The 24,653-nt window shown below is 36.2% G+C and overlaps 1 protein-coding gene across 9 annotated transcripts in view; it reads right to left on the minus strand.

Moving 5' to 3' along the window:
- PPP1R12A (protein phosphatase 1 regulatory subunit 12A) overlaps positions 1 to 24,653 on the minus strand; it is a 163,515-nt gene that overhangs the window by 72,655 nt on the left and 66,207 nt on the right. For all 9 annotated transcript variants that reach the window (XM_045465024.1, XM_045465029.1, XM_045465022.1 and 6 more), the window contains exons 3-4: positions 13,068 to 13,186; positions 4,369 to 4,528 (exon numbers count right to left, since the gene is read on the minus strand). In XM_045465024.1, coding sequence (XP_045320980.1) covers positions 4,369 to 4,528; positions 13,068 to 13,186 — 279 coding nt within the window. The remainder of the gene's footprint in view (positions 1 to 4,368; positions 4,529 to 13,067; positions 13,187 to 24,653) is intronic.

Here is a 24,653-nt window from a genome sequence, read left to right on the forward strand (position 1 = left end):
TTTTAACTAATTCCTAATAAGTGTAATGGTTTGGTGGGACACTGATTAATTCTTGTTAATATGAATTGTAATTGAAATTTTCACAGGAAAGCCAATAATTTTTCAATGTGAACTCAAAATCCCTTGGATCAATTTGTATATTAAACTGATTTATTGCAGTCAATGTCTTCAGGTGTCCATATAATATATTACCTCAGGCTAAACGTGTTCTAAATATATACTGGGATCAAATAAATTTCTTTTGAAGTTTTTCTGTGGTCTTGCAGTTGAGGAACTAGTTTGTGAAAGCTTTCACAAACTTAATGACCTACCTACCATGGGTAATTTTCATAGGAAACTGACAGTCTGCTAGGAACAACACAAAGCAGGGGCAGCTGGGCGGCTCAGTCAGTTACGGGTCCAATTCTCAATTTCGGCTCAGGTGATGATCTCATGGTTCAGGAGATCCAGCCCCAAGTCAGGCTCTGCGCTGACAGCATGGAGCCTATTTGGGATTTTCTCTCTCTCTCTCTCTCTCTCTCTCTCTCTCTCTCTCTCTCTCTCTCTGTCTCTCTCTCTCCCTCTCTCTCTACCCCTCTCTCCCCACTTGTGCTCTCTTTCTCTCAAACTAAATAAATACACATTAAAAAGAAAAAGGAACAAAACAAAGCAAAACAAATATTCCAAGGGATTGAGTCTACTTTTCTGCAGCAGTAAAAAGCAGATATTCTGTCAACAAAGCTAGAAAAGAGGAATACCTTTTAATACAATGCAAAGACTTTTATAAATTGTTAGTATGCCCTCCTAGCTGTATATTCACATCGACCTTTATTTTATCTAGAAATTAAGCTCAGAGAACAAAAATTGGGTCTATAAACTGCACACAGCACAGTCTCACACGCACAAAGAAGAACAGTAAATACTTTATAACTCATGAAATCACTTACTCTCCAAGAAGTTGAGCTTGAGAAGGGCTTCTTTTAACCTACGAGAGGTGGCAGTGATAGCTAATACATAACCCTTCATTTATTTATATTTCAAGAATTGATGCCCTATTACCTCAGAATATTTAATGCAGCTGTTTCTAACTCTGATTCTAAAACAAAACCATCTGAAGAGCTTGTTAAAAAAAAAAAAGATTCCCCAGCTCCACCCAATGCTATGCAATTAAGCAGCATACTGGGAGATGGGCCCTGTCAACCTATATTTTTAGTAAAGTCCTGTGTCATCTGCCTGCAGACCAACATTTAAGAGCCACCAATCTAAAGAACGAGCTAACTGGGGTGCCTGGGTGGCTCAGTCAGTTGAGCATCTGACTTCGGCCCAGGTCATGATCCCGTGCTTTGTGGGTTTGAGCCTCACATTGGGCTCTGTGCTGACAGGCTCAGAGCCTGGAGCCTGCTTCAGATTCTGTTTCTCCCTCTTTCTCTGCCCCTCCCCCATTCTGTCTCTCTGTCTTCCAAAAATAAACGTTAAAAAAAAAAATTTTTTTTAAAGAACAAAGCAACAGATATAAGTCTAGAGTTTAAGTTAAAAAAATCCATTAACATATATATTATTAGAAACTTTATTAATAGAGACAGAATACTGGAAGATAATGAAAATAATCTCCCATTAGAAAACAGAAACTAAATTAATGTTAAATATTCTGAGAAACATAAAAATTAGAAGTATTTGGAAGTCTATGTGGAAAGGAAAGACAGAAAGGTAGTTACATTTTATTCCCCATAAACATATGGCTCTCTGTATATGCCAGGCCACATAAAACTCAAAAAAATAAGACTGTACTTATTATATTCAAGGAGATTCTAGTGGAGGATGAAAGTCAAGTAAAACAATAATCAACCCTCAAAGACAGGTTCTGTGATGAAGATGTAATGGCAGTAGAGAACTGAAAAGTATCAAACTCAATTGCAAGGGGTTATGTATTTGTGGGGGAGGGGGAGGGGGTGATGGGTAGGGTTACATTTGAAACCAGTATCTTCTATTTATTTCTCGTGTCATATACATATTTTTACTTATTTTTTTAAGTAATATATTTACAAAGTTCAAAAATAAAAAAGACTAAATGGCTACATAGGGAAGTCACTCCCACTGCTGACCTTTAGCCCAACAGTTCACCAGGTTTTCGCTCCTTAGATAACCATATTACTAATTTTGATTGGATCCTTACAGAGAGATTTTATGTATATATCAGCAAATAACAAAAAAATATTTTTTCTTAAAGATTTTATCTTTACGGGGTGCCTGTGTGGCTCAGTCAATTAATCATCTGACTCTTGATTTCAGTTCAGGTCATGATCTCACTGTTTATGGGATCGAGCCCCACACCCAGCTCTGTGCTGACAGCATGGAATCTGCTTGGGATTCTCTCTCTCTCTCTCTCTCTCTCTCTCTCTCTCTCTCTCTCTCTCTCTCTTTCTCTGCCCCTCCCCTGCTCATGTGTGCACGCGCACACACATGCACACATGCGCTCTTTCTCTCTCTCAAAATAAACATTAAAAAAAAAGAGATTTTATCTTTAAGTAATCTCTACACCCAACATGGGGCCCAAACCCTCCACTCTGAGACCAATACTCCCATACTCCACTGACTGAGCCAGCGGTTGCCCCTAAAATTTAAAACAATAACACTACCTATTAGTGTTTTAACTGGTACAAGAGTATTCCAGTCAAAGGATGTATCAGAATTTAGTCAACATTCTCCTACTCCTAGTATAAACAATGCTATTAGCACATACCTTATTTCCTGTGAGAATATCTGTAAAAAAAAAAAATTCTAGAGGTAGAGCTAACTGTTAAGCCAAAGAATAACTGATACTTTGATAAAATCTGCTCAACTGTCATACTTTCACCAGTAATGTGAGAGTGCCTTTTCCCCAACCTTGCCAACAGTGTGCCAAACATTTTAATCTTTGCCAATATGATAGATGAAAAGTGGCAGTAATTCATTGTAGCTTCAACTGCACCTATTATGAATAAGGTTGAGTGTTTTTTTTTTCATAGGCTTAAGAGCCTTGAACTTAGTCAAAGGATCGAATGGAATTTGCCTCCAAGTTGAAGAGATGGTGAATGAAGGTATCTAAACAGAAACAAAGTAGGCATTAAGACATCATGACAGAACTTCAATTAGATATATATAGTTGGATAATGCATGCCTGAGGAGCAATGGTAGCAGCTTAGCTTAAAAGAGGATGACTAATGGTCTTATGTACTAATTTGAGGAGTTTAAAATATATCCCAATCCACATTGAGAATCTTCACAAAGAATTTTAAGAGCCTAGATAACCTAATTACAAAGACCCCTTAGAGCTGTCTAGAAAACTATTTTACGGTGCAATCTACTACTTAAAAAGTATTACCTTTACTATTTGTAATATTCTTAATGTTTTCAATTTTTCCTTTAAAAAATGCTGTTGTCAAGTCACTAAGGTTCATTCATGACCTGCTATTGGGGTCTGAAAGTTTGCTACATTTTGGATTAGAGAGAAATACACAGGGGGACAAGAAAAGTAATTAAAAGTTAACTTCACTATTCTAGAAGGCTTCAGTTATTGAAGTAAGTAGGGATTGAAAAAAGGAGGAACTTGGGAATAGCTGACCCACTTACACTTCATTGTTTTTACCGAGCAGGGGGAATAAGAACAGACTGATATTAGAAACTCTTGTCAAACATAATATAAAGGGTGTAGAAGATTTTGCCGAGGGCTAGTCTTACTTCCTTTCACATACATCTAATAAAAGTTACACACAGCATTATTTTTTTTCATATAGCTAATAACACCTTTGTGTTGCAGAAGTAAAAAAAGGAAAACAAAAAAATGTATTGTGACATAAAGGAGTTTTGTTTCAATGAAATTTGCTGACCAGTATATAGCCCTGTAAAATCTCAGTTGCTTAGGTCTTGATATTTAATATTATGCTAAAAGCACTCTGAGTCCCAGTGTTACGCAGTAAAAAAAAACAACTGCATTTTAGATAAATTACATGTAAATACTCACCAGGAATCAAACTTTGTGAATTTGATATGTTTATAACATAACACTGTTCTTAGTCTCAGTAACCAGAGTTAGCCACTCTGGGAACCTCAAAATGACTCTGTAGTAATTTATCAGCCCAGAAGTTAACACATAATGGTTGCCTGATGCTTTAACTTATTGGAAAATTACAACCAAAGAAAAAAACAGTAGAATAATCAAAATTCAAGAGAAAAGAAAGGGCTTTAGAAACAAAGCAATAATGTTCAAGGTAGTTTTCTCTTTTTCATGTAAATAGACATTAAATAACTTTTATAAACTGTTTCAAAAGAATGTCTGCAGGTATCTTAAGAAAAGGAACAATGAAATAAGGAAAATAAAGTAGAAATAGGACTGTGAAAAACAATACTTACTTTAAAACTTCTGTATAGCCTTTCGCAGCTGCAACGTGAAGTGCTGTGCCTCCAGATTTTGCATGCCGGACATCATTTATTTGACCACTATTTAGCCATTGTCTCGCATCTCTAAGCATTATCCGTTCTTCTTCCTTTCGTGCTGCTTCTATATCAACCCCTGATAAAATAAAAATTGCTTTTATTTTTTTCTTTATAGAAAATGTTCTTCCTTTGTGGGAAATAAAATTACCCGAAACATTTCAAGTTTTAAATAAAAATTAAAAGTGAAAATATATTTTTTCAAAAATAGGCTGCTAATTAACAAGCTAGTTAAATAAAGAAATGTGGGAAAGCTGTAGATATTTTATTAGCCTTCTCTACTGATTATTTGGCTTTCCTTTTACCAACAAATCCTTTTAAAAAAAAAAAATTGAATATTTCCTTAGGTATATTCATCCTTTAGTTTTAAGAAATTAAGAAAAAACCCATACATAATTAAGCCTTAAATTTCGATCTGCTTTGGCCAGTTCTCTAAACTCTACCCTACTAGGTACAAATGTTGATTGAACACTTCAACTTGGTGGTCCTGTTTTTATCTAAAATTTACCAAACTTTGAAACAGATTCTTTATAAAACTCTTTCCTTTTCCAGCACAGTTCATTTTCACTATTAGTATCAGCATTATAATTTTACTAAGTTATATAGATGTTCATTCATTTAAAAGCATTTATTAAGCATGAAGTTAGGTTGAGATGGGAAGAATTCAAAAAGGAATAGGACACTCTACTTCTTTCTGAGCTTTAAAAAAGCTCAAAATCCTGACAAAAAAAATAGAAAAGATAATCTTGAAATTCCTAAATTATCTCATGTTGTCTCATAGCTTCAACTGCCGGCTAATAAACAGCACATACCACAATGTGTTTATAGTATGTCTTGCTCCAGAAGTCTATGAACTTATTAAAGGTAAAAATACTATTTTTTTAATTTTGTATTCTCACTGTCTAGATGAGCACCTAACACAAATTAAAAGGGGTCAGTAAATGTATACTAACTAAATAATGAATAAAAGAGTAAAAACAATCTCACACACAACCCACACCCACACACCTCCTTAGCTAAGAACTCCCCTGTAATTCATATCCATGTATCCAACTGTCTCGTCAGGACTTTTTTCTTTCATTGATCCATTTATCCATTCACCCACCCATTAAAAATGCACTGATTGCCTACTAGATGTCAGGTGCTTTTATAAGATTCACTGGGGATAGAAGTGAACTCATTATATTGAAAGAGATATACATATGTGAAGAAAAATAAAGCACAGTAAAGGGACAGAGGGTCATGAGAAAAAGCTGTTATTTTATAAGGTTTGGTAAAGAACAGTCTCTTTGATAAGGTGACATTACACCAAAAATAGAGTGATAGGTACACTATATAATTTGGGCGACATTCCAGACTGAGGAAGTCCTAGTAGGCTCGACACAGAAGCCCGATTGGAACATTCTTCTGTTTAGAAGGCCAGGATGTCTACAAAGTAATGAGAACAAAGAGCAGAATGATATAATCTGACTTAATTTTAGAGGATCACTTAAGCTGAAAAGTTAAGAGAAGAAACTGAGGTATCAAATTGGAGGATACTGCAACAATTCTGTCAAGAGATGCAGAGTTGAAAACAGGGTGGTAGCAGTGAAGGTTAGTAAAGGGGTTAGATTCTGGATTCTTCAAGGTACACCAACACAATTTGTTGTTAGTGTGGATGTAGGAAACAAAGAAAAGTCAAGTATGAATGAAAAGTTTTCCGCCTGAGCAACTGGAAAAACTAAATTTTAAATATAAGAAATATGAAGTTTAAGATGCCCTAACAGACATCTAATTGGAGATATCAAGTTGTCAGTTGGATTATCTGTGCTTGGAGAACAGAAAAGAGTCAAGATGGGCAAATACTATAATAAAATTATATGCCATAGGTATCTGAAACTTCATGCTAAAATCTTAACTCAATTTCTCTAGCCAGTCTGCTTGCTCCCTGTCTTATATTTACTATACCAAGTACCACTACTTACCCAGCACTTTACCACTTTACCAATTAGTTCAGACTTTGAGTTGCCATCTCAGACTGTCTTCTTGATGGTGTCTTAGTTCATCACCATCTTACTTCATGTCCTATATCCCACACTTTACTACTATTACTGACCTGTAACCATCTTATTTAAGATGCCTTCTACTGTTATTCAGAAGTTATAAAGTTGTAATTGTAATACATTAAATATAAACTTTTTAAAAAGTTTATTTATTTATTTTGAAAGAGACAGAGACAGAGACAGACAGAGGGAGAGAATCACAAGCAGGCTCCACACTGTCAGTGCAGAGCCCGATGTGGGGCTTGAACCCAGGAACTATGAGATCATGACCTGAGCTGAAATCAAGAGTCAGCTGCTTAAGTAACTGAGCCACCCAGCTGCCCCTAAATATAACCTTTTTACTAAATGATTTTCCTCATGCTTTATTCTTTTACTATGTCTTTTAAAACATGAACCTCTTATATTATCTTTATCATTTTTGTCTTTGCCATCTTGAACATTTATATTATCTTTTACTATTCTAAATTTCCTCTGAACTTGAAATTAAAAAATATCTTTCTCAATTTATCTAATTTCATGCTATCCTTAGCTACTTGCAAAGCAATTACCTTTTTTCTGCTTCCAAATCATGCTCTTATATGAATATTATGTAAAAACAAAACAACTCAAGTTTAAAATTAAAGTATGTGTGAAGGGAAATTTCTTATGCTTAAGAAAATCTAGTTAGAAAGAAAAACTCTTGTCATATTAAAATTTTTTTTTAAATACTACTGATATAGACCCTGCTTTACTTCATTAAAATTTAGAAAGAAGGAAAAAAAGAAGCCCTTATTATAGTACATATTACTTGTTTTCCAGTTCCATTGTTTTAAGTAGCTAGTGACCTTGAGAAAGCCATAACTTCTTTGAATATTAGTAGAATGGGTTAAGAACACGGATATTGAACCTAGACTGCTGGGTTTCAATCCCTTATCTGTGACTTACTAGCTCTATTATTTGGGGCAAGACACTTAAATCTATGCTAATATTCAGTTGAATTGTAAAAAAAAAAGAGGTAATGAAAGCACCTATCCTACAAGGTTGTTGTGAGGATTTAATTAATATATGTGAAATGCTTAAATCAGAAGCACCCAGGTGCTTTGCTAGCAGCTATCACTAGCAGCTCTAAATGCCTATGATTCTGCTCTCTTTCCTTGCTTTATGGTCTAACAGAAAGAAAATCCTATAATGCATTTACCTGGTCCTTAGCCCACCTACTATAAATGCAAGATTTTTGAACAATGAAAACAATATGTATCAAAACTAAATTGGATATAATAAAGTGATGAGATTAATATCTGTCACTACTATTGAAAACCAGTAAATGTAAGACTGAAACGTAGCCAAATCTCTTGGTAAGAAAAAATAAGAATAAACTGGAGTTTGGTCACAGCTAAGAGACACAAGACTGACTTGTGTCCCAAGCTAAATACAGACAATTGCATTAAAATATAAACCAGAAATAGTTTTAACTATTGTTCAATCTTCAAGATCAGGAATTGCATGCTCTAACTGTACCAGTGGGGCACCACAAATCATTTCTAGTTTCAAAGGCAATTTCCTTAAGGATGACTAGTTACTGATCAAATATATTATATGAGGAATTAGAGCTGGAAGAATTAGAAAATTTAAAATATGAAATAAAAACATATCAGGATAAACAATTTGAGTAATCTTATCAATGCAAGAGGTATATTTAAGGTGCTCTTTTTAAAATTATTAAAATCTATTATTAGAGCTATCCCTTCATTTTGTTTCTCTGAAATAAAGTTATGCTACAGAAATTCATGTATTCCCATTACATGAATAAAATGAACATCATCAAGTACCTTCTAGGAGACACTCTTAATAAAATGCAGTACGCTAGTGATGGAGAGTGTGGGCTCAAGATACCTGTCACACTATTTGGGACTAAACTACAGTACTTACTTCCCACCCATATGATCTTTGGCAAATCACTGAGCCTCAATTTGTCATCTGTAAAATGGGGGTAATAGTAGTAATCTCTGAGAATTGTGCAGATGAAACGAAATCAAGGGGCGCCTGGGTGGCGCAGTCGGTTGAGCGTCCGACTTCAGCCAGGTCACGATCTCGCAGTCCGTGAGTTCGAGCCCCGCGTCGGGCTCTGGGCTGATGGCTCAGAGCCTGGAGCCTGTTTCCGATTCTGTGTCTCCCTCTCTCTCTGCCCCTCCCCCGTTCATGCTCTGTCTCTCTCTGTCCCAAAAATAAATAAACGTTGAAAAAAAGAAATTAAAAAAAAAAAAAAAAAGAAACGAAATCAAGCCCATTGCTCAATTCTTGGCATACATAATCAGACTTATTAGCGTTAGCTTTTCACTGTTCAGTTCCAGGGTCATCTCATCTATTATTCTCCCAGATTTACATTATTCTCCCAGATCCATCCTGGTATCTCCTGAGTTCCAAAAATGTACCAAACAATGTAATCTGGATGTCCTTTTGCTGCCGCAAACTCAATATATCCCCAAACTCACATACTCTCTAAATCTGTTCCTGCTTTGTCCCACATTTTCCCATATGAGTTTAGCCATCATTAATTCTTTTTTAAGAGGAGGGGGGTGTCTTTTTAAAGTTTATTTATTTTGAGAGAGAGAGAGAGAGAGAGAGAGAGAGACAGAGAGAAGGCAGGTGAACAGGGGAGGGAGAGAAAATCACAAGCAGGCTCTGTGCTGTCAGCACAGAGCCCAATGCGGGGCTTGAATTCACGAACTGCGAGATCATGACCTGAGCTGAAAGCAAGAGTTTAAGAGCCTTCTTCAAGGAAGATATGCCACCATGTATTTCCCATTCTAAATCATCCTTCAAAGTGCCATCAGCTGTACTACTAACAACCAAATCTAATCAGGCTCATTTCCTTCTTGGAGATCTTGGATGCATCTAATGCCTATAAAATGGATGTCCTTCACCATCTGGCTCCAGCCCAATCTTTTCAGGTCTCATCTACTACTCATCTACTCCATTCTGACTTTCTATCTCCACTCCAATTCTAATGTGTTCTCTGCATATGCTATATCTCCAATTCCTTTTCTTTTGCACATGTTGATATGCCTGCCTGACATGCCTTTTCTGTCCACCAACTCCTTTCTCTGCTAAGCAAACTCATTCTCAAATGTCATCAATCTGAAACCTTTACTGACTACTGCAAGTAGTTACTCATAGACTTTTCTGTTCTCCCACATTTTGTCCCTATCTATATTTTAGCACACAGCACACTACATTGTGAAGCTGTTTATATATCTGACACTTCTGCTATACTGTGAAATTCTTAAGAGTAAAGACTGTCTCGTTTCTTTATTTGTTGCGGTTTCTTATTTTAATTATTATTATTTTTTAACATTTATTATTTTTTGAGACAGAGCAGGAGCAGGGCAGGTTCATAGAGAGACACAGAATCTGAAGCAGACGCCAGGCTCTGAGCTGTTAGTGGGCTCGAACTCACGAACCATGAGATCATGACCTGAGCAGAAGTCGGACGCTCAACAATTGAGCCACCCAGGTGCCCCTGGTATTTTTTAATACCCAGCACTCAGAACATTTGCTGGCACATTAATCAACACTGAAATCACCGTAATTAAAATTAGTCTTTGAAAGCAGCTTCCTTCATATATAAGGAAACCAAAGGCAAGAAGTTTTCAGTACATCTCCATGCCTTTCCTAGTTCATAATAATTACTAACTAATATTAGTATAAAAAGATTTATTTTAACTACTGTTTAAGAGAAAATGGTGAGCTATCTAACTAGGCATTCATCACAGCCAGGTGGGCTGATAAGGTAGTATTCTTTATAGGTTGTGATGCTTGTCTCTATTTGTCCAACTTCCTCAAGTCCTGAATATCCCATTATTCCAGAACACTGCGTAGAATAGAACATGCCTGTTAAAAGCTCTTCTGTGTTCTTATCCAAGTTCCAGTTTATAATTACTTATCTAATGTGTGCCCTGTTTCTCCTGGGCTCCAGGGGATCTTCAACTGCTTGTTAAAATGCCTCAAGTATATTTAGGCACTTAAATATCCTCTCAGCTTCAGTGTCTTAAGATTTTTTTAAACATTTAGTAGTTACGAATTTTCCTAATCCCAAGGAATAAAAACCTCTTTATCAGAGACTAACTTAGCTTCTATTCCTTTGCTTCTATTTCATGATGAACGACACTTCAGTACGAGCCAACCTTCTAAACCAATATCCCATACTTTTAACACCTTAAAGTAAGGTGTTAAAAAAAAGTTCTTTTTTGATAATACTCATTTAACCACTGCCTAAACAATGGAATTTGGTGGAAATCACACTAGTTTTATTTAGCAGTACATACTAATTTTTTTTAAATTTATTTATTTTATTCGGAGAGAGAGGGGGGCAGTACAAGCAGAGGAGGGGCAGGGAGAGAGGGGGAGAGGGAGGAATCCCAAACAGGTTCTGCACTTCAAACTTCCGCACATGAACCAGATCATGACCTGAGCCAAATTCCAGAGGTGGAAGCTTAACCAACTGAGCCACCCAGGTGCCCCATACATATTAATTTTTAATTGTGGTAAAATACACATAAAATTTACCATCTTAATAAACAATTTTAAGTATGCAGTTCAGTAGTGTTAAGTACATTTACATTTTTGTGCAACCCATCTCTAGAACTCTTTTCAGCTTGCAAAACTGAAATGCTACACCCATTAAACAACCACCCCCATTCCCACCTTGTGACAGCCATCATTCCACTCACTGTTTCTATTAGTCTGACTCTTGAAGTACCTCACGTAAGTGAAATCATACAGTATTTGTCTTTTTGTGACTGGCTTTTTTCTGCTTATCATAATGTCCTCAAGGTTCATCCATACTACAGTATGTATCAGAATTTCCTTTTTAGTGAATAATAGTCCACTGTATGTTCATAACCACATTTTGTTTATTCACTTACCCACCGAAAGACACCTGGTTTACCTCCATCTTTTGGTTATTTGAATAAGACTGTTATAAAAATGGGTGCACAAATATCTTTTGAAAACTTCCGTTTAACTTTTTGACTATATCCCCCCTCCCCCCCCCCCCCCCCCCCCAAAAAAAAAGAACTGCTACAGGGCACTTGGGTGGCTCAATTGCTTAAGTGTCCCACTCTTGGTTTCGGCTCAGGTCATGATTCTCACAGTTGTGAGATCAAGCCCTACGTCAGGCTCCCTGCTGGAGGTGGAGCCTGCTTAGGATTCTCTCTCCCTCTCTCTCTGCCCCACCCCTGCTAACTCTCACTCTCTCTCTCTCAAAAAAAAAAAAAAAAAAGGATTTGCTAGATTATATATAAAGATATTATATATACATATAAAATATACATATTATATATTATATCTCAAGATACAATTCATACACCATTTACAGGACACCATTCAGTGGTTTTTAGTATATTTGCAGAGTTGTAAAACTATTACCATCATCAGTTTAAAACACTCATTATTCCTAAACAAAACTTTACCCATAAACAATCATTCTTCATCTATAAACTGATGTCTCCTACTAAATTTATATTTTTAGCCTATCTCTCTCTGTTCACATATTCAACTGCTTAAATATCAGCAAAACAAATTTGGCAAATCTGAAAATGAATCCCTGAACTTTTCCCACAAACCCTACTTCCCCCACGATATTCACATCTCATTTACCCCTTCTTTCTTGCATACCAGACCCCTTAATCACTCAATAATCCTCTTAGCCAAACCTTCAAAATACATCTAAAATCTAACCTCTTCTCTTCACTTTGTTCACTACCACCTTCTTCAGCCCTTACTTTCCTACAGTCTATTCTCAACACAAAAGCCACAGAGATCCTTTCTAAAATAAGTCTGATCATAACCATCTACTTCTGCCCTTACTCTCCTATAATCTATTCTCAACACAACAGTCACAGAGATCCTTTCTAAAGTAGGTCAGATCGTGTCACTCCTTTACCTCAATTCCTCACAGGCTCCCTACTTCACTCAGACTAAAAGCCAAAGTCCTTCCAATGGCCCACAAAGCTTTATGTGATATGGTTCACAGTTACCTCTGTGACATCATCTTCTTCCAGCCTCTTCCTTGTGCTGCTTGCTTCAATCATACTAGCTTACTTGTTCTTTCTCTAAATATACCATACACCCTCCCCTCCTTGCACTTGCTGCTTCCTATCTGGAATGTTCTTTCCCAGACTCACATGATTCATTCCCTTACCTATTCAGATCTTAGCCTAAATACCCACTCATCAGTGAGGACTTCTTGACCGCTCTATTTAAATTTGCAATGTATCTCCTCACTCTGTGCATTTCCCTACCCTCTTTACCTATTTTCTCTCCCAAGTTTTTATTACCATATAATTTTATGTCTGATCCTACACCTTATGATATTTTTTTCAATTTTAACAGTATTAAAAAGATGTACAGTTGAGAATCATTTATTTTTTCAAATAGACTCATACTACATATATTGTTATGGAAGGTGATTTTTTTCCTACTAAAACTATGATTTCTCCTTCAATATCAAAAATTATTTTATTGAAAAAGTCAAGTACCATATTCTTCCTAAAACAGTTTTAAACATTTCTTCCATTTAGGTTGCTTTTATATTACCTTGCCGATTAACTTCATTTTGAAGTAGCTCTTCCATTGCCTCCTCCTCAGCAATATCTAATGGTGTATCTCCTTCACTGTTCACAGCTCCTACATGTGCTCCCTGACCAATCAAAAATCTGTAAAATCAAAGAGAAGACAGTTAAGCAATGATGGTATCATTAAGACCAAATGCATAACCAATGAGGAAAATTCCTATGTAAGAGCAACAATAAGAACCAAGGATAGTAGATATACTAAGTTTTAAAAAAGTACCATAGAACATGTTTTCCTGTTTTAATTTTGTATTTCCTAATATTTATATAATGTACACACATTGCTTCACTAATACAAAAATGTTAACATTTAATGATAATTAGAAAGTCTTTCATAAGATCAGTTCAGATGACCTCCACTAAGATTTTTCATGATCTCCATATCGACTGCTTTCCTAACTGATCTCCATTTTCCCAGTCTCATGCCATATCCCACAGTTCTTAACCTGGGGGGTTGACAGACCATCAGAAGGCCACTGAACTGATGCATACATCTTAAAATATTGTTTATGCTCAACACAGTTTTGTTTTTTTTTTTAATTTTTTTTTTTTAACGTTTATTTATTTTTGGGACAGAGAGAGACAGAGCATGAACGGGGGAGGGGCAGAGAGAGAGGGAGACACAGAATCGGAAACAGGCTCCAGGCTCTGAGCCATCAGCCCAGAGCCTGACGCGGGGCTCGAACTCCCGGACCGTGAGATCGTGACCTGGCTGAAGTCGGACGCTTAACCGACTGCGCCACCCAGGCGCCCCTCAACACAGTTTTGAAATTAAAGTATCGGTCTCTTTGTTTAATGTGTTACTAAACAAGCACATATATAACTATACCATAAATGTGTTTTTCTAATATTTTGATAAGTGAAATCCAATATAATTGGTTTTCGACGTACTTTGTATTTTACTTTATACATCCAAAATACAATCTTGAGAAAAGTAACCACAGGCGTCATCAAATCTGACAAAAGGGATCCAGATATAAAAAGGTTAGGAATCTCTTCCACTGTGTCATCTATACATCACCCAGAGTCACCTATTTAAAATGACTGGGGTCAATTTCCTATTTAAAAGATTGTGGCTTAGTTGTACCATACTAAGAGAAAACATACATGGCCCTCAATGATCTGGTTTTGTCTTCTTTTTCAGATTCATTTCTCTTCCATACTGTACCACATGTTAAGTTCCAACAATATGGAACTGCTCATAATGCCAGACTAAACTATGCTTCTTTGGCATTCCTGATTTTACTTTTCTATATATAAAGAATGGGCTTTTTTTCCCCTATGTCCCTAACCACCTGAACTCTTACTCATATATATATTTTCATGACTATAAAAATATTCTCATTGTAAAAATAGTAAAACAAAAAAAAATCCAGTTAAAAAAAAGGAAAAAAAAGAACTCATAACTTTATATTTCTCCTTCTATTATGTTCCCTCACCAGAGATAAACATTATCTATATTTTTTCCAGTAAGTTTACTATGAGTTTATATGTGTGTATGTAAACATATATACAGAGTTACTTTTGAGGTTCTTTTTGTAAGACAAAAACTAATGAGATTATTTTCAATGCACAGGAACCCAATGCATTATAATAGCTGAAAAATATTCCGCAGTATGGCTGAATCATACTTTTCTTTCATACTGTCCTCCTAATGGACATGTTCTTGAATATACACTTAACACTATCAATCTTTAAAAATTTTCCCAACATGATGGGGACCAAACTATTTCCTGATCACACATGAGGTTGAAAATATTCGGATATGTTTACTGGCACTTGTATTTTCTCCTTTTGTGAATTTATTTACATCTTTTGCTTGTATTTCGAATGTGTTCATTAATTCAACAAATACTTATGGGGTGTTTTTATAGACTGAATGTTTGTATCCCCCCAAATTTCATGTTGAATTCCTCACCTCCAATGTGATGGTATTAGCGGGGTGGGACTTTTGGTAAATAATTAGGTTTAGATGAAATAATGAGGGTGGTGCACCCATGATGGGATTACAGTTCTTACAGAAGAATAAGGGACTACAGCTCACTGTTTCTCTGCCATAAAGGACACAGCAAAATGGCAGCCATGTGCAAGGCAGGGAAAGGACTCTCACACCAGACACAGAATTGGCCAGCACCTTACCCTTGAACCCCGGAGTCTCCAGAACTATGAGAAACAAAGGTCTGTTGTTTACGCTACCTAATCTACGGTATTTTGTTATCCCACCCAAAGCTAAGACAGGTGTCTAGTAGGTGCTTGGTACTATGTTACCTGCCAAGAATACAATCGTAAGCAAAAACAGGCCTTTTCTTCAAAGAGCTTACAGTCCAGTAAAAGAGATTATTCAAAGAGTTAGATTACTGTAAAATTTTGGTAAGTCTGGTAACAGAGAATTTTGTGGTGTCTAAGAGTGAATAATAGGATAATCTGATTCAGTGAGGTCAGGAAAGGATTCTCTGAAGAATATGTAGGTGTACGGAAGGAAAGTGTGTTCCAGGTTAAGAGAGAATAAAAGGCACCAAATAACCCTGTGACAGTAAGTATGTATGGTCTACAACGGCCTGGTTCATTTTTCTGAAAGAATGTATCAATCTCTATGTACTTCTCAAACACACACACACACACACACAGTCTATGAGTGTCTATTTTTCTAAGATGGTCTATGATAAGGAATGTGTTTCAAAAAGATCACTTTGTGCAATACGAAAAATGAATTAGAATTTAGTATCAAAGTAGGCAGATCAGTTAAGGAGCTACCACAGTTAGTACAAAAGAATTATGTTGGAAGCTTGAATTTAATGGAAGAAATGGGTAAATCCAGAGATGCCAAGGAGATACTGAGAGATCAGTTGGAAATGAGAAGGGAGTGTGAGGAAGGTATCTAGGATAAATTGAAGTTCTTGACTAGTATGATGTGATAGATGGTGATGCTAATTAATGATATACAAAAAACTAAGTTACTTCCTGCATCCGATTAATAGATATGTTACAAATATTTCTTCCATATTGTCCCTGCATTTAAGAAAATTTTTCTTACGGTATTTTGTATATTACTAAGTTTAAAAGTTATGTAAAGTCAGGTCTGTCAAACTTTTGCTTTAAGAGGGCTTTTATCATCTTATTACATCGATCTATGTAGAGATGTAATTTTTACAGACACACATAGAGAAAAATGAAAGAATATATACTATAAAATTAACAATGATTATCTCTAAGTGGCAATTAGGAGGGATTTTTATTAGCAGGTTTTTTTGGGGGGGGGTAAGGATTTTTTGTTATCCAAGTTTTATGCAGAAAGTTTATTTTGTGTATGTGTATCAGAGCACAAAAGTAGCTACCATACCATTTTGTAGCCTGATGATTTTACACTTAATAATACATTGTAAACATTTCTCCCTCTACAAGGTAATGTTTCAATTTTTATGATCTTCATGGGACTTCTACAAAAAAGTCATACTTGAATTGAAGCAACTTTTTACGTTTCAGAGTTTTAAAAAAATGTACTAAAAACTAAATAATATATACTACAAAAAAGTAAATGAGGGGCGCCTGGGTGGCGCAGTCGGTTAAGCGTCCGACTTCAGCCAGGTCACGATCTCGCGGTCCGTGAGTTCGAGCCCCGCGTCGGGCTCTGGGCTGATGGCTCAGAGCCTGGAGCCTGTTTCCGATTCTGTGTCTCCCTCTCTCTCTGCCCCTCCCCCGTTCATGCTCTGTCTCTCTCTGTCCCAAAAATAAACGTTGAAAAAAAAAAAAAAAGTAAAAAAAAAAAAAAAAAAAAAAAAGTAAATGAATCTGGAGCAAAAGAGAAAAAAAGATATAAGTGGTGTAATAAACCATGCTATATGCGCCACGAAAATATGTAATTAATCTGCCAGGCAAAATATCAACCAAACAATCAGGCAGATTTATATAAAACCACTCTGTTTTGCTTAGGGAGAAATCACTCACAGGACATAAAGAATGAGAATAAAGGAGCACCGCAGAGTAGCTACAGTGCTTGCAGCAGAGGGAGCTACAGGGGAAGCAGCGTCCCAAGGAAGTATCAGGTCAAAGCCAAATACAGACAACCCCAAATTTATATAAACAGGAAGGATGTTAAGAGACACTAACAAGAGTAAAGTTCCATAACTACTGGCAGGAAACTGAGAGCCTGGAGCAATCCCTGAGCCAAAAGATTAGGTATATGTATATGTATTCATACAATTCACAAAAATCTCCTGTACTCTAGCACTGTCATTTGCAGATATAAATTTTAAAAAAGATACACAAAAAATAAATAAATAAGATCCCATAGCGTTAATTCTTACCTACCGTGAATAATCTCAAAAAGCCATTCAAAGATTGGTTATGTGGAAAAAAACAAACAAACATAAATATTTAAATTCTGAAGACTTGCAGATAGGCTCCCAACTCTGCCTCCTGACAGCTGAGTGTGACACTCACTAACTTAAAACATTTGAAGACAAGACATACTACAGGGCTGTGTGAAGTTTAAATGAATTACTAAAAATAAAATTAAAACTCTATTTTTTATTCCATCATGCAAAATCATCACATTTAGAAAGCAATGTTTAAGATAAAGTGAAAATAGCACAGGCTATCTGGAATACCAGAAATTGAATTTGAGGGGCCCTGGAGATACTGAAAACAGATGGCTATATTTCCTTCAGGAGAAAAAAAAAAAAGCTGGAGTACTATAAGCAGTTCATGTGACTGCTAATTAGGAAAATATATATTTACTTTAACATTTCTTGCTAAAAAAAGAGCAAAGATTTCACATAGAAGTCCCAAACTGAAAATCAGAAAACTGGGTTGTTTCTCAACTAAGTTTTTTTGAATGCTTTAGAACGAAAAAAAAAAAATTTTTTTTTTAAAAAAGGGCAACGTTTTATTGCCTTAACAATGTTTAATGATTTCCTCAAGCAATACAAAGGAGTGCAACATAGGAGATGTCTATAAATGATGAAATTCTTTATAAATGGTTGAAGTGAAAAATGTTAAACTGCCAGGTTTATTGAGATTCATAATCTAGCAACTGAGTCAATAAATTTTTTTGTTGTTGTTGAGAGAGTATAAGTGGGGGAGAAGAGAGGAGGAACGGAGGGGGGTGGGAGGAGCGAGGGAGGGAGGGTGGGAAGGTGGGGAGAGAGAAAATTAGAGAGAGAGAGAGAGAGAGAGAGAGAGAGAGAGAGAGAAAGGGAGAGAATCTAAAGCAGGCTCCATACTTAGCACAGAGCTTTGATTCGGGGTTCAATCCCATCACCCTGGGATCATGACCTGAGCCTAAATCAGGAGCTGGACACACAACTGATACCCCAAGTTAACGGATAATCTTGGACAGATAAATTAATAGACCTCAAAATCAAGACATGATCCAAATGGAGTCTGACAAAATTATTCGTACATGTCCTAATTTAAAAATCTGACAAAAGGTGTAAAGTTGTTAATCAAGTTATTGGTTCCAACTTGAATATGGTACATTAGATAAATTTTCAGGATTCTATTCAGGTTAAAATTATTCAATGTTAACTGAATTTGGAAGATAAATGTTGACAGTGTCTATTAATTGTCTTGGTTTATGAGTTTTGCCAAAAACCATCCATAGAAGAGATTGAGAGAAAGGGAAATCATTCATTTGAAAATTCTGAGATTTTAATTAAAATTGTCTTTAATTTTAGAAGCTAATGAGAACACAGTGGTCAGAGACAAGGAGGAAGTAACTCCATCAGCAAGAGCTGAATATGTACTGTCCAAATTTAATGTATATTGACTTTATTCACTGTAGGAAAACTAGTATGAAAAGGTCATTATAACTTATACATCAACTTTTCATGTATTCAATACATGAATCTTTAAAAAGGAGAGAGTTAGTTCAGGCTTAAAAAGGAAGGAAATTCTATCACACAGATAAACCGCAAGATCACTGTGCTAAGCAATATAAGAGAGTCACAAAAGGACAAATAGTGTCCTTTTAAAAGTGTCAAAATCACAGAAACAAAATAGAAAGTTGGTTACAAGGGCTGGCAGTCAAGACAAGGGGAAATAAGTGTTTAGTGTGCAGAACTTCAGTATTACAAGATAAAAAAATTCTAAAGAGCTGTTGACAACAATGTGAATATATTTGACACTACTGAACTGTAACCATTCAAAATGGTTAAAATGGTAAATCTAGTATTATGTGTTTTTACCACAATAAAAAAATTTTTTTTTTAAATCAGAAAGTTGGAAGGATATCACTGGAGTAGTTGTTTCCTGAAAAGTCTTTTCAAAAGGAGTTACTCAAGCTATCTAATGACACAGAAATTATGAACTACCTGAACTTTTCAAAGATTAGTAAGTAGAACATCACACTATTAACTTCAGAAATAAATGCTATTTCTTTTGGAAGTCTCTGAGCAACAAAAATCCTAACATAAGTATAAATAGCCTTAAGTGTTTTCAGTGGGAATGCACTTTTGCTATTTCATTCTTGTAGTTCTATACCACAATGAAAAACAGTTGAAAATAGTGGTAAGAATCCAAAGAACAGTTCTGACTTGGGACTTCTAAGAAGTTTTTTTTTTTTTTTTCTTTTTTTCTTCTTTTTTGGCTTAAATAGTTAGGAACCTTATTGGTTCACACGACTGGAAGTTCAGAGGTAGACTGAACTTCGGGTTTGGTTTAAACTCATTTCAACAATGTCATCAAGTACCCAGGATAGTATTAGTTCTATCCCAAGGTGATTTCCTCATGGTTATAGGACGATAGTAACAACTAGAGCTACGTGCTTCTTTGTCTAAAAATAAAAAATGCCTTTTTTATTTTTCTAACGACTCTCACTTAAGAATGAGAAAACATTTCCCAGAAGCCTCCAAGGAATCTTATTGGCATGTCTCATTGGCCTAGATGCACAGTTATGTGCCTATTCCTAAACCAGCCTATTTCTAAAGGAATGCCATATGCTGACTAATTAAGCATTGGTTCCTAGACTAATTATAGGCAAGAAGGATCAGATTTTCTTCATTGAGTTAGATTTATCAGGTCCTGCCTCAGTTGCCCAGGTTAATTCCTTAAACTACATGACTGATGCACAATGTCAGGAGATGGGATGTTGAAGAGATGACCTCAGTGTATATTGCACAAGTGGAAACCAACATTAAGGGATAAAAGACAAATGTTAAAATACAAACATGAAATAGGCCAATTCAAAGCTGGACTTTGGCTGGAGTGTGCCTTTTTGGTACAATCTGGCCAGCATGACTCCATGTGAAAGAGAAGCTTCATCAACCAATAGCTCACATTTCTGACTTAATATTTCTTCTATATGTATGATTCAGCAGATCCCCTTATCTAAATACTTCTTTTCCTTATTTTACAATCATTTCTCAAAAATTAAATTTCCTGCCAGCATCCTGAAAATGGAAATATCTATCACACATTCATATACTATGAAAGTACTAAGCATTTTACAAAATTAAGAATTTAAAATTTTAAACTGTCAATAATATTTACAGAGTTTGGTTTAGATATAGCTCTACACTAATCCTTGGAAGACTAAGCATTTCACATTTAATACAATTTCCATTTATTTTATTTTTTAATTTACATCCAAGTTACTTAGCATAGATGTGCAATAATGATTTTTGGAGTAGAATCCAGTGATTCATCCCCTACATATAACACCCAGTGCTCATACCAACAAGTGTCCTCCTTAACGCCCCTTGCCCATTTAGCCCATCCCTCCTCCCACAACCCCTCCAGCAGTTTGTTCTCTATATTTAAGAGTCTCTTATGTTTTGTCCCCCTCCCTGATTTTATATTATTTTTGCTTTCTTCCCTTATGGTCATCTGTTTTGTATCTTAAATTACACGTATGAGTGAAGTCATATGATACTTGCTTTTCTCTAATTTCACTTAGCATAATATACCCTAGTTCCATCCACATTGTTGCATATGGCAAGATCTCATTCTTTTTGATTGCCGAGTAATACTCCACTATATATATGTACCACATCTTCTTTATCCATTCATCTGTCGATGGACATTTGGGCTCTTCCCATACTTTGGTAATTGTCGATGGCACTGCTATAAACATTGAGGTGCAAGTGCCCCTTTGAAACAGCACCCCTGTATCCCTTGGATAAATACCTAGTAGTACAATTGGTGGGTCGTAGAGTAGTTCTATTTTTAATTTTTTGTGGATCCTCCATACTGTTTTCCAGAGTGGCTGCAACAGTTTGCATTGCCACCCGCAATGCAAAAGGGTTCCTCTTTCTTCACATACTTGCCAGCATCTGTCATTGCCTGAGTTGTTAATTTTAACCATTCTGACTGGTGTGAGGTGGTGTCTCATTGTGGTTTTGATTTGTATTTCTCTGATGATGAGCGATATTGAGTTTTTTCATGTGTCTGTTGGCCATCTGGATGTCTTCTTTAGAAAAGTGTCTATTTATGTCTTTTGCCCATTTCTTCACTGGGTTGTTTTTGGGTGTTGAGTTTGGTAAGTTATAGATTTTGATACTAGCCCTTTATCTGTTATGTCATTTGCAAATATCTTCTCCCACTCCGTCCGTTGCCTTTTAGTTTGGCTGGTTGTTTCCTTTGCCTGCAGAAGCTTTTTATCTTGATGAGGGCCCAATAGTTCATTTTTGCTTTTGTTTCCCTTCTCTCTGGAGACATGTTGAGTAAGAAGTTGCTATGGCGAAGGTCAAAGAAGTTTTTGCCTGCTTTCTCCTCAAGGATTTTGATGGTTTCCTGTCTTATGTTTAGGTCTTTCACCCATTTTGAGTTTATTTTTGTGTATGGTTTACGAAAGTGGTCCAGATTCATTCTTCTGCATGTTGCAGTCCAGTTTTCCTAACACCATTTGCTGCCTTTATTCCACTGGATATTCTTTCCTGCTTTGTCAAAGATTAGTTGGTCATACATTTGTGGGCCCATTTCTGTATTCTCTATTCTGTTCCATTGATCTAAATGTCTGTTTTTGTGCTAGACCCATACCGTCTTGATGATTACAGATTTGTAGTACCTCTGGAAGTCTGGAACTGTGATGCCTCCAGCTTTGTTTTTTTCAGAACTGCTTTGGCTTTTGTGTGTGTGTGTGTGTGTATGTGTGTGTGTGTGGTTCCATACAAATTTTAGGATTGTTTCTTCTAGCTCTGTGGAGAATGCTGGTGTTATTTTGATAGGGATTGTGGTGAATATGTAGATTGCTTTGGGTAGTATCAACATTTTAACAACGTTTGTTCTTCCAATCCATGAGCATGGAATATTTTTCCATTTGTTGTGTCTTCAATTTCTTTCATAAGCTTTCTATAGTTTTCATAAGCAGGAAAGAATATCCAATGCAATAAAGACAGCAAATGGTGTTGGGAAAACTGGACAGCAACATGCAGAAGAATGAATCTGGACCACTTTCTTACCATACACAAAAATAAACTCAAAATGGATGAAAGACCTAAACACAAGACAGGAAGCCATCAAAATAGACTTTTCACCTCTTTGGTTAGGTTTATTCCTAGGTATTTAACGGTTTTTGGTGCAACTGTAAATGGGATCGATTCCTTGATTTCCCTTCCTGCTGCTTCATTATTGGTGTACAGAAATGAAACCAATTTTGGTGCATTGATTTTATATCCGGCAACTTTGCTGAATTCATGAATCAGTTCTAGTAGTTTTTTGGTGTAATCTTTTGGATTTTCCATACGGAGAATCATGTCATCTGCAAAGAGTTAAAGTGTGACCTCCTCCTTGCTGATTTGGATGCCTTTTTATTCCTCTGTGTTGTCTGACTTCTGAGGCTAGGACTTCCAATACTATGTTGAAAAACAGTGGTGAGAGTGAACATCCCTGTCATGTTCCTGATCTTAGGGGGAAAAGCTCTCAGTTTTTCCCACTGAGGATGATATTAAAGGTGAGTTTTTCGGGGCGCCTGGGTGGCGCAGTCGGTTAAGCGTCCGACTTCAGCCAGGTCACGATCTCGCGGTCCGTGAGTTCGAGCCCCGCGTCAGGCTCTGGGCTGATGGCTCGGAGCCTGGAGCCTGTTTCCGATTCTGTGTCTCCCTCTCTCTCTGCCCCTCCCCCGTTCATGCTCTGTCTCTCTCTGTCCCAAAAATAAATAAACGTTGAAAAAAAAATTTAAAAAATAAAGGTGAGTTTTTCATATATGGTTTTTATGATCTTGAGGTATGACCCTTTTATCTCTATTTTCTTGAGGGTTTTTTATCAAGAAAGGACGCTGTATTTTGTCAAATAAGCATTTTGTCAAATGCTTTCTCTGCGTCTACTGACAGGATCATGTCATAGGCCTCATAGGATGAGTTTGGAAGTTTTCCTTCCATTTCTATTTTTTTGGAAAATCTTCAAAAGAACAGGTGTTAACTCTTCTTTAAATGGTTTGGTAGAATTCCTCTGGAAAGCCACACAGCTCTGGACTCTTGTTTTTTGGGACGTTTTTGATTACTAATTCAATTTCTTTACTGGTTATTGATCTGTTAAAATTCTCTACTTCTTCATGTTTCAGTTTTGGTAGTTTATATGTTTCTAGGAATTTTTCCATTTCTTCGAGATTGCCCAATTTACTGGCATATAAATGCTCATAATAATCTCATTATTGTTTGTATTTCTGCTGTGTTGGTTGTGATTTCTCCTCTTTCATTCTTGACTTTATTTGGGTCCTTTCCTTTTTATTTTTGATCAAACTGGCTACAGGTTTATCAATTTTGTTGATTCATTCAAAGAACCAGCCACGGGTTTCACTGATCTGTTCTAGTGTGTGTGTGTGTGTGTGTGTGTGTGTGTGTGTGTGTGTGTGTGTGTGGTCAAGCATTGATTCTGCTCTAATCTTTATTATTTCCCATCTTCTACTGGTTTGGGGTTTTATTTGCTGTTCTTTTTCCAGCTCGTTAAGGTGTAAGGTTAGGTTGTGCATCTGAGACTTTTCTTCCTTCTTAAGGAAGGCCTGTATTGCTATATACTTCCCTCTTATGACTGCCTTTGCTGCATCCCAGAGCTTTTAGGCTGTTGTGCTACCATTCTCATTGGCTTCCATGTACTTAATTTCCTCTTTGTTAGTCCATTCATTTTTCAGTAGGATGTTCTTTAATCTGCAAGTATTCATTGTCTTTCCTAATTTTTTTTCCTAATTGACTTCGAGTCTCACAACATTGTGGTCTGAAAATATGCATGGTATGATCTTGATCTTTTTTAACTGTCGAGGGCTGATTTGTGATCCAGTATGTGATATATTCCAGCGAATTTCCATGTGCACTTGAGAAGAGTGTGTATTCTGCTTTAGGATGAAATGTTCTGAATATATCTGTTAAGTCCATCCAGTCCAGTGTGTCATTCAAAGCCATTGTTTCTTTGTTGATTTTCTGTTTAGATGATCTGTCCATTGCAGTAAGTGGGTGTTGAAGTCCCTTACTATTATGGTATTATTATCAATGAGTTTCTGTATGTTTGCGATTAATTGATTTATATATTTGGGTATGAAAAGTTTTCTTAAAAACAGCAGCTCTTCATTCAGGACTTGACAAATGTTATTCCACATCCATGGTTTCTGATGAGAAATCTG

This window comes from Leopardus geoffroyi, chromosome B4 (assembly GCF_018350155.1).
Source record: "Leopardus geoffroyi isolate Oge1 chromosome B4, O.geoffroyi_Oge1_pat1.0, whole genome shotgun sequence".
In the NCBI taxonomy this organism is placed as follows: Eukaryota; Metazoa; Chordata; class Mammalia; order Carnivora; family Felidae; genus Leopardus; species Leopardus geoffroyi.